Raw genomic sequence first — 16,577 nt, forward strand, 5'->3', positions numbered from 1 at the left:
CCCTTGTTATTCCTAAATGAATGTTATCTGTAACGGGCTGTATATGGCCCGTGGGCCGAGGTTGAAAAACATGTACACACATGATCCGGGGGCGGGGCGAGCGCGCGAATCCCGTTTTGGCGAAATGTCCGTTCGGCGAACTGTCTGTCGGCGAAATGTCTTTCGGCGAATCGTCCGAGTACCGATTTTTTCCCCCATAAAAATGGAGATATCTTTTTTTTTTTTAAATGAAGTTCTCTATATAAAATGTTGGACAGGGAGTGAGATCTCATGACAAGCGATTGTGCAAAAGTGTAGTTTCTTCTCCCCAGGTTTTGGTAAGAAAAATACAAATGAGGTGATGTGTTGTGTTTTTTTTCTCTCGAGGTCCTTTGTACAAACAGACAACAACAATATCAACAAATAAACAAGACAAATAAATGACCAAAAAATAAGCGACCCTTTTTTTCTTTGACTCTACGAAGCAGCCGAAAGAGAGCGAGGATGGGGTTGGGGGCTGAGGTTTGATGGGCTGATGTACATGTTGTCAGCTCGGGTTGGTTGTGCATCTTTCTGTCCATTTTCCAACAATCACACACACTCACAAATCTAGTGGTCTACAGTTGTTCCCAACCGTAGCTAAAAGCAGCAATATGTATTTGACTTTTTACGTGCTATGTTGGTTTTTTTGTTTGTAAATTCATCAACTGCCTAACATCCTGAAGAGGGTGTGGTCATGGAGTGGATAAAGATGTTTTTTTTCTCGTGTTTAAAAAGAAGAGTACAATTAAAAGTTTACACGAAGCAAATGAAAATCATTGTACACACCCTATGGATAATATGTACTAATTTATGAAAGCACCTTTTGCTTGAATGACTTTTTGAGAGGCGGAGCTCACGGAAACGGAAAGTCAAACTGAAGACTCAAAAGGACTGTCGTTAAAGCAAAACATGTCATCCCCTTTAATTTGCTCTAACGATTGACTGCGGGTTTGAACTACACTTTCTATGTCCATTATATGTGTTTTGAGGTGTAGGGTTAACTTTGGGCTCAGTTTACTATAGGCTGGTGGGGAACAGGTTTGAAAACATCTTAGCTTCATTAAAGAAATGTGCAGGAAAAACTTCCATCTCTCGGAAAGCCATCTACGATCACGTGTAGTGGGCCATCCGTGTCAGCATCCTAATCGACATATTCTATCTAGCGCAAACCCTAAGTGATGATTAAGTCACTAAAAATCGGCTATAAATATCGTAGCATCCACTAACTCAAGTACATGTGAACGTAATGACTGGATATGATAGGAAGCTTGAGGGAAATTGCTAATACTTCATCCAATGTTTGATCCAAAAAAAAACAAAAACAACAACAGCAAGACACACACAAATGTAAACCTGCCAGACATTATCACTTCAACGAGCTAAAATGCACATTTGCTGAGATAAAGTATGATTTGTGATCATCATTTTGAGATATTTCGTACACTGCAATAACATTCTTAAACACATTTTCCTCATTTGTCACTGTACATAATTTTTTTTGTTTTATGTTTTTTTAAGCATTCACATATGTCAGGGATCCTTGCGACATCTTTTCGGAACAGAAGGCCTAACCTGAAGAAGTGGATTTTATGCAATGTGACTTTAGGTTAAGTTGATCTGAAAGCATACAAAAATAAGTCAAGCAGGATTTTACGTTTGAACGTGATCCAAGTGATGTAGACCAGACTTAAACAAAATAAACTTTTGACAACTAAATGTGTATTATTTTTTTTGCCATTCGGATTTGGCATTACTTTTTGATAACATTCAGTGCCCTATTTTCCTAGACTGCGACCAATCTATTTTCATTCCAGAGAGTGAAGATCTTTTGGACGAAAAGTGACCGGTTTTCGCACTAGGTAGTTAACATGTTTCAACCAGAAACTTGTTATTAGTATATAACAAACATTTTGAAATTAATTCAATTAAGCGGGAGATTGTTAATACAGAGAGTCTTTTGGTTACTCCGGTTTCAACCTACTTTGTTTCGTCGTTACGAACGCCCCATAAACATAAAAAGTCTTAGGCCAACATGTGGAACTTACGCTGTCAAACAGCGCCATCGTGCGGCCAAGCACGAATACTGCTTTTTCAATGCCCTGGGTAAAAAAGGTATATAGTGCTATGTTGGCTCCTTGAAAAGTTTATCTTGGAGCTAAAAAGTTTGAGGACCCCTGGCTTAGGGTATCTGGTATTTCCTGATCATAATATATATTTTTGATGATGTCAATTGAATTATTTGGTAAAATAATAATGCAGGTTGCTTTCGAAATAGCACTATACGTACAATGTAAGTGTATTTTATATTCATTTTTTTTCTGTTTTAGGTTCGGGTTACACGGCATCTTAGGGACGAATCGAGGTGGTAACCCAAGGACTCAAAGTTTTATCTTTATTTTATTTTGAGAATCAACCCACCGGCTGGGATGATGCTGAGAAAGTGTTCAATTTCAAAACCACCAAAATCAACCAAAACATAATGAACAAAACAATCTTTTAGATATGCCGTTTAAAAAAAAAGGACTTTTACTTAATGTTTGACATTTTTTAGCATATTGTCGAAAACATCAAATTTGCTTTGTTTTTAATTGCTTTAAGTAGAACTATATAGAATTCCCTATCTATTATCAAAGGCTCTTGAATTGAATTGAATCGTAGCAGACTTTGTAATATGGGCAAGTATTGTCTTGTTTAAAAAAAAAATGATGTCGTAATGAATAAAATCTGGTCTAAAAGGCCCCTTTGCCTCGCATTGGTCTAGATTTTGACTGCATATGAAAAAAGGGCCCCTCGTGTGGTAAAGAAAAGCCCAAGTTTGTTTATGGAGAGAAAAATAAAAATAAACATTTCCCTTTCCAAACAAAATCCTAGTAAATACTTGTAGGAACAGAATTTTTTAGGTGGCAGATAAAAACTCTCCAAAATAGCTTGAGCTAGAAGGTGTAAAGAAAGTTAATTCTGGGTATTCCAACCTCAGGAGTCGATTCATGAGGGCGGAAACAAAGCAGATTCCTAACAATGAAGTGCCTTCTGCTAAAATAACAAAGTGCTTCTCTTGAAGAAAAGTTATTAAAAAACAGCATCATTTTTAAACCAACACTTTTCACATTTCTTTCTCTTTGCTCCTTAAAAAACGCCACATGCTTTATCTGATTTCCATTCAAACTTGACTGTAACGGTCGCCAAGCGACAAAAGGGCACGAGAGCACTTTTTTTTAACTCCCCTAGAAAGGTCGCATTTGTGCTATCGAATGTGAGAACTTTTGAGGTAAATTGTGGACTCTATCGCTTTTTTCCCCCTCAAGACATTGTACAATGGTTTTTAAAAAAAGAAGAAAAAAACGTTAAAAAAAATCCACTTCAAACTATATTCTCTTCTGGGTCACAAAAATAAGGATAATTGTCACTAAACTTCGATATATTTGTTTGTTCTATTATTGCTTTAGAAAAGTAAGCAGTACCGTGCCTTTTGGCCTACTGATTCTGCTTGCTACACTACTAAATAAAAGGGGGATGCAAATATAACGGGACATAAATGGCAATGGATGAAAAATATAAGCGTTAATACATAATTAAAACGATAGAAAAAAAGGGCAAACATATCCCCACCTCTCCGAGAATGGGTCTTTCAATTTCTTTTGAAGGATTAATCCAAAACTTTTGTGTGCTTTCATTTAAGGCATCAAAGTGTCTGTTATTTTTTTCTTCTTCTTCTTCTGATGAATGCATAATCTATAGCTTTAATCTAAACCAACACCCTCACTGAAAGGCCTGGTGGAAGCGAGGCAGCGTGGTGGTACTAAGGCTGGAGCTGAATACTGGTGGAAGAGGGTGCAGGGGTCCGAGTCCCAGACCCCCGCCGGAGCTCTGGTGCTCCTGAGGTTGCGGTTGCAAAGAGGTAAGAGGCGCCACGGCGGCTGCCGCCGAGTGAGGCTCGGCGGCGTGCAGAGATGAGGAAGACGAGGAGGTCGTAGACGAGGTGTAGCCCATCACCAGTCCTCCTGTGCTCATGGGGGCACTGTAGGGAGGGAAGTTGAGCGGGAGGAACCCCAGCAAGTGGGAAAAGTCCATGTTAGCAGCAGACAAAGACTCGGCAATCACCGCGGGGCTCTTGGACAGCAGAGGATCCCCGCACAGTTCTTCGGCCAGGCCGGCGGAAGGCTGTATTCCGTCCTTGGAGGGCGAAACGGCCGCGTGAGGCTCCGCCGAGGGAAGCGGGCCCGGCAAACCGCTCTGCAAATCCATGAGGAAGCTCTCCATCTCCACCTTTAAGGGTTTGTCCAGCAGGTATGAGGTAGATCCCAGCTGGTATTTGGGGGCTTGCTGGGAGTGGTGCTGCTGCTGGGGGACCGAGGGCTGGTGGTGAGGCGGAGGGGCCAACGGAGGGGAATGGTGGTGATGGTGGTGGTGGTGATGGTGGTGGTGGTGGTGGGAGTGCGGGTGCAGGGATCCAGTGGACTCCATGTGGCAGCCCATGCCCACGGAGAGGGACGTGGACATCAAGGGTGGGTGAGGGTGGTTTACCCCGGAGTTTGACATGGCCTGAAGGTGGTGGGGGTTGTACACCCCGATGGGGAAGGGGGTCCCGCTTGGGAAAGGCTTTGCCATCATGGGGTCCTTATTAGAAGCCACGCTGCACATCATGGGGCTGAGTTCCTCCTTGACCGAACAAGGAGGAGACCCTGAGGCGAGGAGGCCCAGCATATCCGGAGGTTCGCTCTTGATCTTCAACAGCTCCTGCGAGTGGCTTTTCTTGACGTGACGCGTCAAGTGGTCCTTCCTGCCGAAGCGCTGGGCGCAGTACTGACACAGGAAGTCCTTTCGGCCAGTGTGCACCACCATGTGTCGTCGCACGTCCTTGCGCGTGTAGAAACGGCGGTCGCAGTGGTCGCACGGGTGTTTCTTCTCCTTGGCGCCACCGGACGATTTCCCCGAGTGGCTCTTGAGGTGTTCCAGGAGGACCGGCGTGCTCTCGTACCTCTGCATGCAAACTTTACAGGTGAGGTCCCCCGCTGTGGCCGAGTGCATGGCTACGTGACGCTTGTAGCCTAGCTTGGTGCTATAGTGCTTGCCGCACTCCTCACACTTGAAGGCCTCTTTGTTGGGGTCGTGTGTCTGCAGGTGGTTCTTCAGGTGGTCCTTACGGTGGAACATTTTCTCACAGAATGAGCACTGGTGGGTCTTCTGTGGAGAGTGTGTGGCCATATGCCTGCAGACGACCAAATGGGAAGAGACGGATGGACGGTCAGGAGCAATTGCATCTGCGACTTTGCTACATTGGATGGTTTTTGTTTTATTCCCAGCTTTACAACACATATGGATCACATGATCTAAATATGATGTAATTAATCAAATTAAAGTTAAGTAAAGTACTCAATAAAACTGAATGGGATCAAATTCGTTTTTATGACCAATGATGATAAATAATATCAAAAGACACTGAAAGAAGCAGCAGTGAAATGCTATTTCAAATGTTCGAGAATTAGTCAAAAATTCTATAGTGCACTCTATAGTGGCAGAGCAATGACTGATATATAAAAAGTGTGCCAACTCATCAATAGTAATGCCACTAATGGAATCATTTGTTTCTTCTCGTCAGGTGGTGGAGCTTAATGGACATTAATGGACAGTTTTTCTCACTTTTTGGCTCCTTTTAACCTTCTCAATCCATTCATACACTGATCTTTTCGGTCCTAAAATTGTGCAAAAAAATAATAATGAGAGTGCGCTATAGAGCCAAGTGAGGGTGATTTTTGACCTGTGCTCGTATACGGTGATGAGAGCCAGCATGGAGTAAAGGTTGAATACCTGAAGAGTTTGTATTTGGAGCTGAAGGCCTTGGGGCAGTGTGGTTGGGAGCAGCGGAAGGGCTTCTCTCCCGTGTGGCTTAACGCGTGGAGCCGGAGCTTCTCCTGAGAGGCCAATAAAACCCCGCACAGCAAACACTGGTTCCCTCTCCCCAACTCTTCTTCCTCTTCTTTCTTTTCCCTCTCTCTCTCCACGCGGGACAGCAGGCCGGTGCTCCCAAACAACTTGACGGTGGACCGTCGTCCCTCTTCCTCCGGCGTCAGTGCGGTAATACGGTGTGAGGCATCGGCGGCAGCAGCTGCCATGGCAGCCCTAGAGTGCCGCTGCCATGAAAATCCACTTGGGGCTCCCCTGCCTTTCAGGCTCAAAGTTGGAAGATGAGGCCCCGCAGGCGGGCGAGTGCTGAAGTGGCGGCTCAGTAGAAGCTTGACTTATCTTGTTGTAACATTGAGAATCTGAAGTAAGACACAAGGAGACGTGCTAGTCAGTAAAAGGATAACTGTTAAGGTCCCCCTGGGCAAGCCACAGGAGTTTCCTACACCATTCCGCTAAATGCTCGCCTTGCACGAGTTTCTCTTCGCGTGCAAATGTGTGTAACGCGGTAGAGTGGGGCAGTTAAATTTCCATTCAGGTGCACAGTATTTCAAATAGAAATTTTCCTACTTACTATTCCGGGTGTCCGCTTCATTAACTTGACATTTGTTGCACTTTTCCCCCTTTTATGTCTCCTCCTCACCCAGTTCCAATCGCCACGCTTGGCGGCGAGTGCCAAATACTCTTCTGCATCTTGACTCTGGAGGGGGGAGAAAGAAAATACTAAATTGAGTAGATGTAGATTGATGATTAGGCATAGAAATTGTTCTGCACCAATACTTGAGTCAAAGAAAATTGTGAATCAAATCCAAAATCTCATTGTGGAGGGTACTCTAGGTCACGTGTCTGTCAAAGTGACGGCCCGAGGGCCAAATCTGGCCCGCCACATCATTTTGTGTGGCCCGGGAAAGTAAATCATAAGTGCCGACATTCTGTTTTAGGATCAAATTAAAATGAAGAGTATAGCTGTATATTAAATTTCCTGATTTAAATCAATAATTGTAATTTTTTAATCATTTTTTTCTGTGTTTTTAGTTCAAAAATCCTTTTGTAAAATCTAAATAAAAAAAAAAAAAGCTAAAATAAACATTGTTTTAGATCTATAAAAAACTGAATACTCAGGGCTTTTAATCCAGTTCTTTTAATCCATATATAAAAAAATCTAAATATTATATCTAAAATGGTCCGGCCCACATGAAATCGAGTTGACATTAACCCGGCCCGCGAACCAACCCGAGTCTGACACCCCTGCTCTAGGTGCTCTCATTTACTTTCAAATCCTATCCATTGGATCTAAAATAGTTCAGCCATAATAGAATGAATGATACAGCCCTGTAAATGGCTGACCACTAATTTAGGTTGTCCCACGCCTGATGCCCATAGTTGACTGGGATCAGCTCTAGCACCCCCCGTGACCCTGGTGAGGATAAGCGATACGGAAAATGAATGAATGATACAGTAGATATGCATACATGTCAATTACTTAAATTTGAAACATGTCAGGTTATGAGAAAAAATAGTTCATAATAACGGAATTATAACTGCAGTGTAGCATCTCTCCAGCGAAAGTTCAACTTTTCTGTATCAGCTCTTTGACCCTCACACCCAGGTCTAAATCTGCGAGTCCTACTTCCATTCACTAGAGGGTGCTGGATGACAAGTGTGATGACAGCTTAGAGTTTTTATGGCCACGAAATTCCAAATGTAACAATAACACAGTGGTTCTTAACCTGGGTTCCATCGAACCCTAAGGGTTCGGTGGAGTCTCTGCCTCAGAGGTCAAGACACATCGACTCATCATGTCTATTTACGATAACATGCCTCACTTGACCATCACTGGCTGCAGATGATTACGTGACATTGCTTGGCCAATCAGTGCTGTGAGGAATTTCTATATCTTGAATTTGAAAAAAAAATCCCATTTTATTTTACACAAAAGTAGTGCTCGGTGAATGCACATATGAAACTGGTGGGGTTCGGTAGCTCCAACAAAGTTAAGAACCACTGCAATAACATGTTCCTAAGTGTAATTGTGCATTATGCTTCAGTTTGTATGTACTTTTGCATATCCTTTTGTACATTTGATGTGGATCCTGAAACACACACATACAGTTTCCAGGTAGAATATTACAACCTAGAACACACTTCAATAAATAAATTTAAAAAAAAACTTGCAGGAATGGGTAGCAGTCCATTTTTAACGGCACTACCTTCACATTATTCATTATTTCATACACCCCAGGTGACCTGGGACTACTAACGAACACTGCAGTGAAGTCCAAGGTTGAGCGGACACAATAATGGAAGGGTTATGTGACCCCTGAGCATGTACTTGGTGCGATGTAAACACATGTGGTTCAGAAATGGTACTCACACACATACATCCTCGCACACATTCTGTGTAAGAGGTCATAGAGTTGAAAATGACACCTAACATGGTGGAATTTGCAAATGTTTTCACAGAGGCTTTGGATGTTGACATGTTTGTACACAAATGTGGATTTATATCCATGTGTTTGCCACAATTCGATATACAAAACAAACACATTTTGTTTCATATAATACACAAAAATGGGTCTATGTAAATCTCTGACAAGTTGGCCACTGCCATTACATGCATGTCTGCAATGGTGGATTGTGAGCGCATAGACACAATACACAAATTCATGATAGATTGTTTTTCCTTCTGGAGAAAATAAGTGGTGGTCAGATGAATTTGTTGAGCACTGTGCATGCATATCTATAGTAATTCTGTAATTTGTGAGATTTGTGCAAATTAACTCTCACTTTGGCTCAACCCATGGACAAACACCTGAAGCTGAAACGTTTCCAGCATAAAAGTTTTTTTATTTATGGACTATATATGTATTCTAAAATTGTGACCATTAAAAAGAAGGCGGGCGGCCCGACGGATGAGTGGTTAGCACCTCACCACTTTGGGGTCCTGGGTTCAAATCCAGGTCGGTCCACCTGTGTGGAATTTGCATGTTCTCCCCGGGCCTGTGTGGTTTTCCTCCGGGTACTCCAGTTTCCTCCCACATTTCAAAAACATGCATGGTAGGCTGATTGGACACTCCAATCTCTCTTAGTTATGGGTGTGAGTGTGCACGGGTGTCCGTCTCCTTGTGCGGTCGGCTGGCCACCGATTCAAGGTGTCCCCTGCCTCTGGCTCAGCCTCAGCTGGGATAGGGTCCAGCACCCCCGCAACCCTAATAAAGCGGTTCAGAAAATGAATGAATAAAAGGTAGGCGGAAATTGCAGCTGTTTGGATTGAGATTGTCTATTCTGCCAGTGGATTGCTACCTGTTATCTTTGCTTTTAGCCCCCTGAAAATTAGGTGGAGTTGGTTGTCAAAATTTGGATGAAGTGTGTTGTCACACCAGCTACATTTCAAAGAATGTAAAGAATTTTGTATTTTCTTGATTTTAAATCTGTCTGGATTATTCTGAAGGCCTATTTTAGTTTAATATAATATTATTTTTCTTGGTAATGTGAAGATTTGAGCAAAGAAAACTGTAAAATCCAAGCCTATGTAGCATAAAAATTCCCTGTAATAAATGATTTTTTTTGTTGATTGCAAAAGATTAATGAAAGGTCAATAATGTCATTTGAAAAAAGATGAATTTTGATTATTCGGAGTTGCGTGTATGTCGATGAAACAAATGACTAAACCCATCTCTCGATGCACCACTGAAATTTGTATACAGCACACACAAGCAAGGAATAATATGTAATCAAAGCAAGCATTTTTTTTGTTAAATAGGACCATTACATGTTTATGCAATTTTGTGTTTCAGATGTTATGCCACGTGTATACGCTCTTGTCTTTGTCTGTGTATGTGTTTACAGTGGTGGTAAAGAGGACCTGACAGCTTTAGCATTGTGCGATGGTCATCACCCAGCAGGGGAGGTGCAGTGGGGTGACACCCATCCCATTGACTACCCTCAGGGAGCCTGACTCCATTGTTGCAGCCTACCCACGTCGCACATTCCTGGCCTGAACCATGCCGTGTCACACCTCCCCAAAACAGCAACATGTAGCGCACACAGTGTAGCAAGGATTGTACAGCATTGCACACACACAAACATACGCACACACGTAACATACGAGTATTCACTATAGGCCAGCAACTAACGTTCCGATAGCCGATTTTTGCAGCATTCATTTAGACTGATAATGTACAATTTTTATTGTTTATTTGCGCTTAATTTCTGAATCTGTCATTAATATTCTCTCTTCAGAAAAGTAGCCATCCAAATTTAATTTGTGGTATCAACTTGACTGATTTTACTATACATCTTATGAACCAGTCACTGCCTTCGGTTAATTCATTATTAATCATCATTCTTGTGCGGCTTGACCTTTTGTTTTATCTTTTTGGACAAACAAAGACGTAAAGATGTTTCTTTCTATATTCGGAGAGAAGGCCGATATGAAAAGGTTTCTCCATCTTTTACTGAGGACAAATTAAGAAACAAATGAAAAGTGACTACCAGCGTACGTAATACAGTGGCACCTCTACATACGAACAGCTCGAGATACGAGAAAAATTTCGAGATGCGAGAAAGCCAGGTGGCCAAGACATGAGAGGCTGTTTATCATTGTGGCGTCTTTTTTGCCCCATCTCTTTCGTGTATAACAGATATCTACGAGCACTGAAAGGTTTATTCGCACGTGATTCGCCCACACATGGACCAGAAAACACACAACGCGCATGCATGGGCAAAAAGAGGGCTTTCTGGGTAATGAAGTATACTCGTGCACACAACACCAATAGCCAATAGCACCCTTTCTCCGAATAAAACTTCATTACCCACAATCAATACGTGGGTAGGCTGAGCTGTTGCATTTTTTCAGTGTTTTTTCCCCTTAGCCTGTTAGCTCCCGTTAGCGGAGCGATCGCTCATTCAAGACTATTTCTCGTTGGCAAGTGGCCGTGCGTTATCCTATTGTGAGGACATTTGTGTGCATCATTTTCGGAATATTTTGAAGGGAATACAACAGCAAACAGCCCATCGATAGGGAACGTGAGGGTGGAGGCGTGGCAAACAGCTAACCCGGAGACAAATGTAAAACAAATTAAAACAAAATTAGAATTCAGTTTTGTGTAAAGTTACATTAAACGTATGTTTGAGTGTGTCTTTATATATTCATCCAAGTTAATTTAAATTGCTTTGTTCGGTTACGAGTGCGTTGCCGTGGAAAATCCCCCGAAACCCGCCCTTTCTGTGCGTCTTTCTCTCCCCCCCCGCGAAATCCGTCTAGTTTTAGTTCTATTAAACACATTTTATTACTATTAAACCACTACTTATGTGTTATTTTGTTAATAGATGGCGAATTAGAAGAAATAAAAATGTTTTTCCAATCCAATATCCTGTTTTTGGTGTTTTTTCAGAGGGTTGGAACAAATTAATTTGTTTTTAGTTCATTTCAATGGGAAACGTTCGTTCGAGTTACGAGAAGATCGATATACGAGCTCAGTCCCGGAACGAATTAAGCTCGTATGGAGAGGTACCACTGAAATGATATATGCCATGTTACAAAGCTAGCTGCAATATACTGTTTTGTGATGGGGACTGAAAGTAAAACGACATTCAAATCTTGCTAGCAGTTTGACAAGAGCACAGTGTATCCTTCTTTTCTCTTGAAATTCAATCTAACATTCAGCTGACAATAATAATAATATATTTTGGGCGCCATTCACGACACTCAAGGTCACGGTAGGCGTATTAATGAAAAAGAAATTGGTCTTCAAAAATAGCATGCCAACTTAGTTTAAGTTTCTATTTGCTTTTCTTTTTTATTTTACGTTGTCCTTTGCACATATCACACAAGATGGACTTTGCTTCGACATCCGCGAGCGCATGGTTGCTGGACGCAACGCTTAGTTCTCCTAATCAGGAAGGCTGAAAGCAGCATTGAAACACTACTTTCCGCCTGGTTGTCTTTGGTTTCTGTCCTGGATGAAAGAGCTTCCACATTCCTTTCCAGCAGGGTCAGAGGTCATCCTCTGCACTGCACCGCCTGCCCGCCCGCCGCAGCTCCCGCATGCTGAGTGACTGCTATTAACCCCTCCGATGCTGGCTGTAGGGGAATGTTTCTCAGATCCTTTGTCGTGATGTCTATGGTACCGACAACTTTGGCAAACCAGGTCAGGTTGAAGCCGGCAAAGCGACATTGGCCAAATAATGATGGCTCACTGAGGCAACGGGCGCTGCTTGACTACACTTTACCAGCAACCTAAATATAGAGGCTGAGTTCACCGTGTGGAGTTTAGGTGACAACAGCCGCTCTTGTGAGGAGGGGGTTGTCAGCCATGGGGGCGGTGGTGGGGTTAGTAGTAGTGGAGGAGCAGCGAGCAAGGAGGTGGTGGTTATGTATTTCTCTGAGAAGGTGAATGTGCTGCATAAACACGGCAAGGACACTCATTCCAGTCTCCATGATGTCAATGTCCAATAAAAAGTACATACATCCACCAGATTGAGTGAGTCTCAACTGCTAATAAAGGTTGGAAAATCGCTAAATAAACATCTCACTTGCTGAGAATTTGTCATGTCATAGCATTTCACTTAATTTAAGCAGAAAATGGCATGTATTAAACAGCATGCCTACCTAGTCCAGTGTGTCAGTTAACAGAAATAATTTGGAGTATTCACTGAGCCAACAAGTACAGTACCAGGACATGTATTTTCAAATATGTGTCAGTCTATGACTTGCTCACAGAATTTTCTTATTCTTGTTGTTTATGTCTTGAGGTGATTGTGAAAGCCTTCCTTACATTAGAATCAAAACCATACCTGTCAACCTCTGCCAATAACTGCCCTTATAAATGATTATGATTTCCCTTACAAACCCCCCAAAAACCTTACAAACACCGTACGATAACTGCCCTTATAAATGATTATGATTCCCCTTACAAACCCCCAAAAAAACCTTACAAACACCGTACGAACCTTACAAACACCGTACGAGTCGTACGGTGTTTGTAAGGTTTTTTGGGGGGTTTGTAAGGGGAATCATAATCATTTATAAGGGCAGTTATCGGCAGAGGTTGACAGGTATGCAAAACTGATGTAATAACCGAGTAAGAAGATGCTACACACAGCTTTGTTCTTGGAACAAATTATATTCCCCATCAAAGTGTTGAAAATCATATGAAAGTATAGAGTGAGTTAGTTTATATATATTCAAAGTAAAGAGTGCACTAAAAGGGCTTTGAGTGGCATTGGAACATGTCTACAACATGGGAATTGGGTAATGCACAAAAAGGAGGGAAAACAGGAGTTGCGTACAGCTGTGTAGTCGAGGGTCTTTGTGGCAGTCAAATAAGTCTAATGTGACAGGCAAGGGGTCAAGCTTCAGTGAACTCATTGAAAAGGAGAAACCACTTTAGAGGAGGAAGGTAATGATCTTTTGACCTACAGGAAGACTTCCTTTTTACAATAACGCATTGCCCTTCACACACATGTAAATGTTCCCCTTTCATCCACATGGAAACTTTTAATTTTGGTCACATATTCCAAAAGAAGCAACAGCCACAAAGTACAGCAAGTTAAGAGATACACATTCAAATGAACTACGACTGCCCGGTTCCCTAAAAGCAGGCAATGATCAGACCAGAGACATGATAAGCAGACCCCAAGACCACACATACCCTCTACTGGCAAATTCGGAAGCTGCAAGAAACCAGAAGAGTAAAATTAATTTGCTATGAGAAAAATAACAAATCAGGCTCTGAGGATTGGTGTGCATACATCCCTAGAATATAACTCAAAACTTGCATTTGGATCCTTCCACAAATAATTGCCATTACAGTTAATATCATCACCAAGAAGGAAGAATAAAGCCAGATCTTGAGTTCTTCCTCTGGCACTTAAAAAACAACAACTTTTGAAACTAACGAGGTATACACACCGTATATACACCAAAAAGACTACAAAACGTAAAAGTCAAAGTTAAAATTGCTTACTTTAGCTTTGAAGGTGTTTTCATTTTCAAAGGATTTAACCATTTTCTGTTTATTTCTGAGAATTCATGTTGCACAGCACACTGACTCGACACTCAAAGGTTTTATGATGGCAACACTATATTTATTATTAAAGGCTTATGAAGCAAGCAAAAAAAACATGCTAAATTGCATTTACTAGCCAGTAATCTATATCATATTAACATTACTATTCTGATTGTCGTTGAATTGCAATGTGCAGTATTGTTTAAGCTTGGAAGCACAGACATCTCTGAAATAGAGCCAACAAAATGTAGCCCCATCCTCAGACAGGTTTCACATCCTCTCCCACTTGCATCCTCTTAACCCTAGTTTTGCCCAGCACATGGAGGGGAGGCGGCCAAGAGGAAACATGTGCAGGTGTTCCTCGCCAAGCTCTTAGTAGCTATCCTACTGGTCGGTGTGGGATGTGGCCACGAAAACAACGCTGGCTAAAGTTAGTTTACCAGAATGTGGTCTTACTGACGGGGGCTTAGGGGGGGTTGGCAAACTGTCACAGCGGGACACTTCCGTAACTGGTCGCCACCCACTTCCTGACGTCAGCCTGCTGATGTGACCTGAAAGGACCTTCAAGTTCAACTGATGTTGTTTTTGCACTCGTGACAATAATTTACTGAATTTAGACTTGGATGATCCCACTATGTAAATGGTGTACAATTGGTAAATTAACAACAAAAATAAGGCATGGCCATCTGTACCATTTTGGTAAACGGTTTAGAATGCAACATCAACCTATCAGTTCAAACTAATGGGAGTCAGCACCAGTGTTTAAATCACCTCTGGTTAACTCCAAAAGAATAAGGCTATTCTGATAGCCTTTTTATGGCATTTTTACATGTGTATGTTGTGGTATTTAAAGATTTTTCACTAGATGACTTGAATAACCTTTAGAAAGACTTTGGTTGTCTCACCATAACCGCCTAGTGTCCATATACCGTTAAATCCAATCTAAGTGGGTTCAACGGTGAATGATGAAGATTGATGTACATAAAGGTATCGAAGAGGTTTTATGAAGCGATGGCGGCGTTTGAACGATATATTGTGCAGATCTATTACCATAGGAGACAATCTAGTGGAGAAAACGTGGCACAACACTGAAGATCTCCAATTATAAAGAAAAAAAGGCATATGAGAGCATGTGTGATGGTCTGATGACTTTATTAAAATCCAAAATATACTATTAAGCTTGGCACAAGTGTATCAGAATTCCTCAACAAAACAGCACCATACATTCAGTGAAACATGGCAGCATAATGCTTTCTATTACTACCTTTTCTTCACCAAACTATATGGTCAAAGTGGAAGGAGTGATATGAAATTGTAAAAATATTGGTGTACTTTCCTTTTCAGAATCATTTAACAGTCCACTTAGTGTGCCTTCAATGGTGAGTGTGTATGCACCCGCGCGCATTTGCATGGGTGTAAATGTGCACGCGTGTGTGTGTGTGTGTGTGTGTGTGTGTGTTGGGAGAGTTCTGGGGAAAGCCCTGGCAGGGAGTCCCGGCCATGACACGGAGTGCGGTAACAGTCGGAGATGTGGGCATGGTGCCAGCGGGCATCACGCCAGTCGCACGACCCTCCTGCATGACCCGCCCCCGACCCCTTCTTGTCATGTGCGAAGAACAAAATGTGCGCGCATGCACACTTTCACCACACTACCCAGCTCACTAAACCTTTAATTTTTAAATCACAAGCCATGTGGTGTCAGATACTGAAGCTGCTCTTTCTTATTGTGTTTTACAGTTAGGTGGGCTACCTAACAATAACATTACAGTGTTGGGTTAATTTTTAATGTAGTTTTTGTTTTGCTATTTCAGCAACAACATACTGAATTTAAATCCAATTGTTTGAATGGGGAGTGGCCCGGCGACCGATTGGTTTGCGCATCAGCCTCACTGTGTGGAGTTTGGATGTTCTCCCCTGGCTTGCGTGGGTTTTCTCCGGGTACTCCGGTTTCTTCCCACATCCCAAAAACATGCATGCTAAGCTAATTGATCGCTCAAGATCAGACCTGGGCAATTAATTCCACAGTGCACGTTTTCGTTCCAACCCATAAGAGGAAACCTTTCCCCCAATCTGGTATCTTAGAAGTGTAATCAGTGGATTGCAGTCAGGTGCTTCTTGTCTCAGCAGAAATCTAATTACTAGTTAAACTGTCTGTGTTGGATCGGTTGGAACAAAAACCTGCACCCACAGTGGCCCTCGAGGACCGGATTGTCCAGGTCTGCTCTAGATTGCCTCTAGTGTGAGCGTGCATCTCCTTGTGCCCTGCGATTGGCTGGCCACCGATTCAGGGTGCCCCCGATGGGTCTCCGGCGCATCTCGCGACCCTAGTGAGGATAAGTGGTTGGTAAAATGAACAAATGTTTGAATGCGAGGGAAAGTCAATATACTGTACTATGGCAAAGTCATGCAGAAAAAGAGCTTTATGGAAGGAAGAGCTCTTGACCCAAAGCACACCACATTACGAGCCCTACTTTTACAGACTGCTTTGGCGTGAATGCAATCCAAGTGCATTTTCCTGCCAGCCCAAACCACGCCGCAACAAGACAGGCGTACTTGTGCAACGAGAGCAAGGTCAAGAGGGTTTTACGTTTTGGCTCAAGGTACATGTGAAATGTGAGGTGAACATCAACATCTAATAAAAAT

At 42.3% G+C, this 16,577-nt stretch overlaps 1 protein-coding gene across 1 annotated transcript in view; it reads right to left on the bottom strand.

Moving 5' to 3' along the window:
- Window positions 1–170: 170 nt before the first annotated feature.
- Window positions 171–16,577, bottom strand: part of plagl2 (pleiomorphic adenoma gene-like 2) — a 31,728-nt gene continuing 15,321 nt past the window's right edge. The window contains exons 2-4 of the mRNA XM_077596272.1: window positions 6,497–6,622; window positions 5,830–6,284; window positions 171–5,230 (exon numbers count right to left, since the gene is read on the bottom strand). Of these exons, the coding sequence (XP_077452398.1) occupies window positions 3,781–5,230; window positions 5,830–6,134 (1,755 nt within the window). The 5' untranslated portion in view covers window positions 6,135–6,284; window positions 6,497–6,622 and the 3' untranslated portion in view covers window positions 171–3,780. The remainder of the gene's footprint in view (window positions 5,231–5,829; window positions 6,285–6,496; window positions 6,623–16,577) is intronic.

This window comes from Stigmatopora argus, chromosome 1 (assembly GCF_051989625.1).
Source record: "Stigmatopora argus isolate UIUO_Sarg chromosome 1, RoL_Sarg_1.0, whole genome shotgun sequence".
NCBI classification, from domain to species: domain Eukaryota; kingdom Metazoa; phylum Chordata; class Actinopteri; order Syngnathiformes; family Syngnathidae; genus Stigmatopora; species Stigmatopora argus.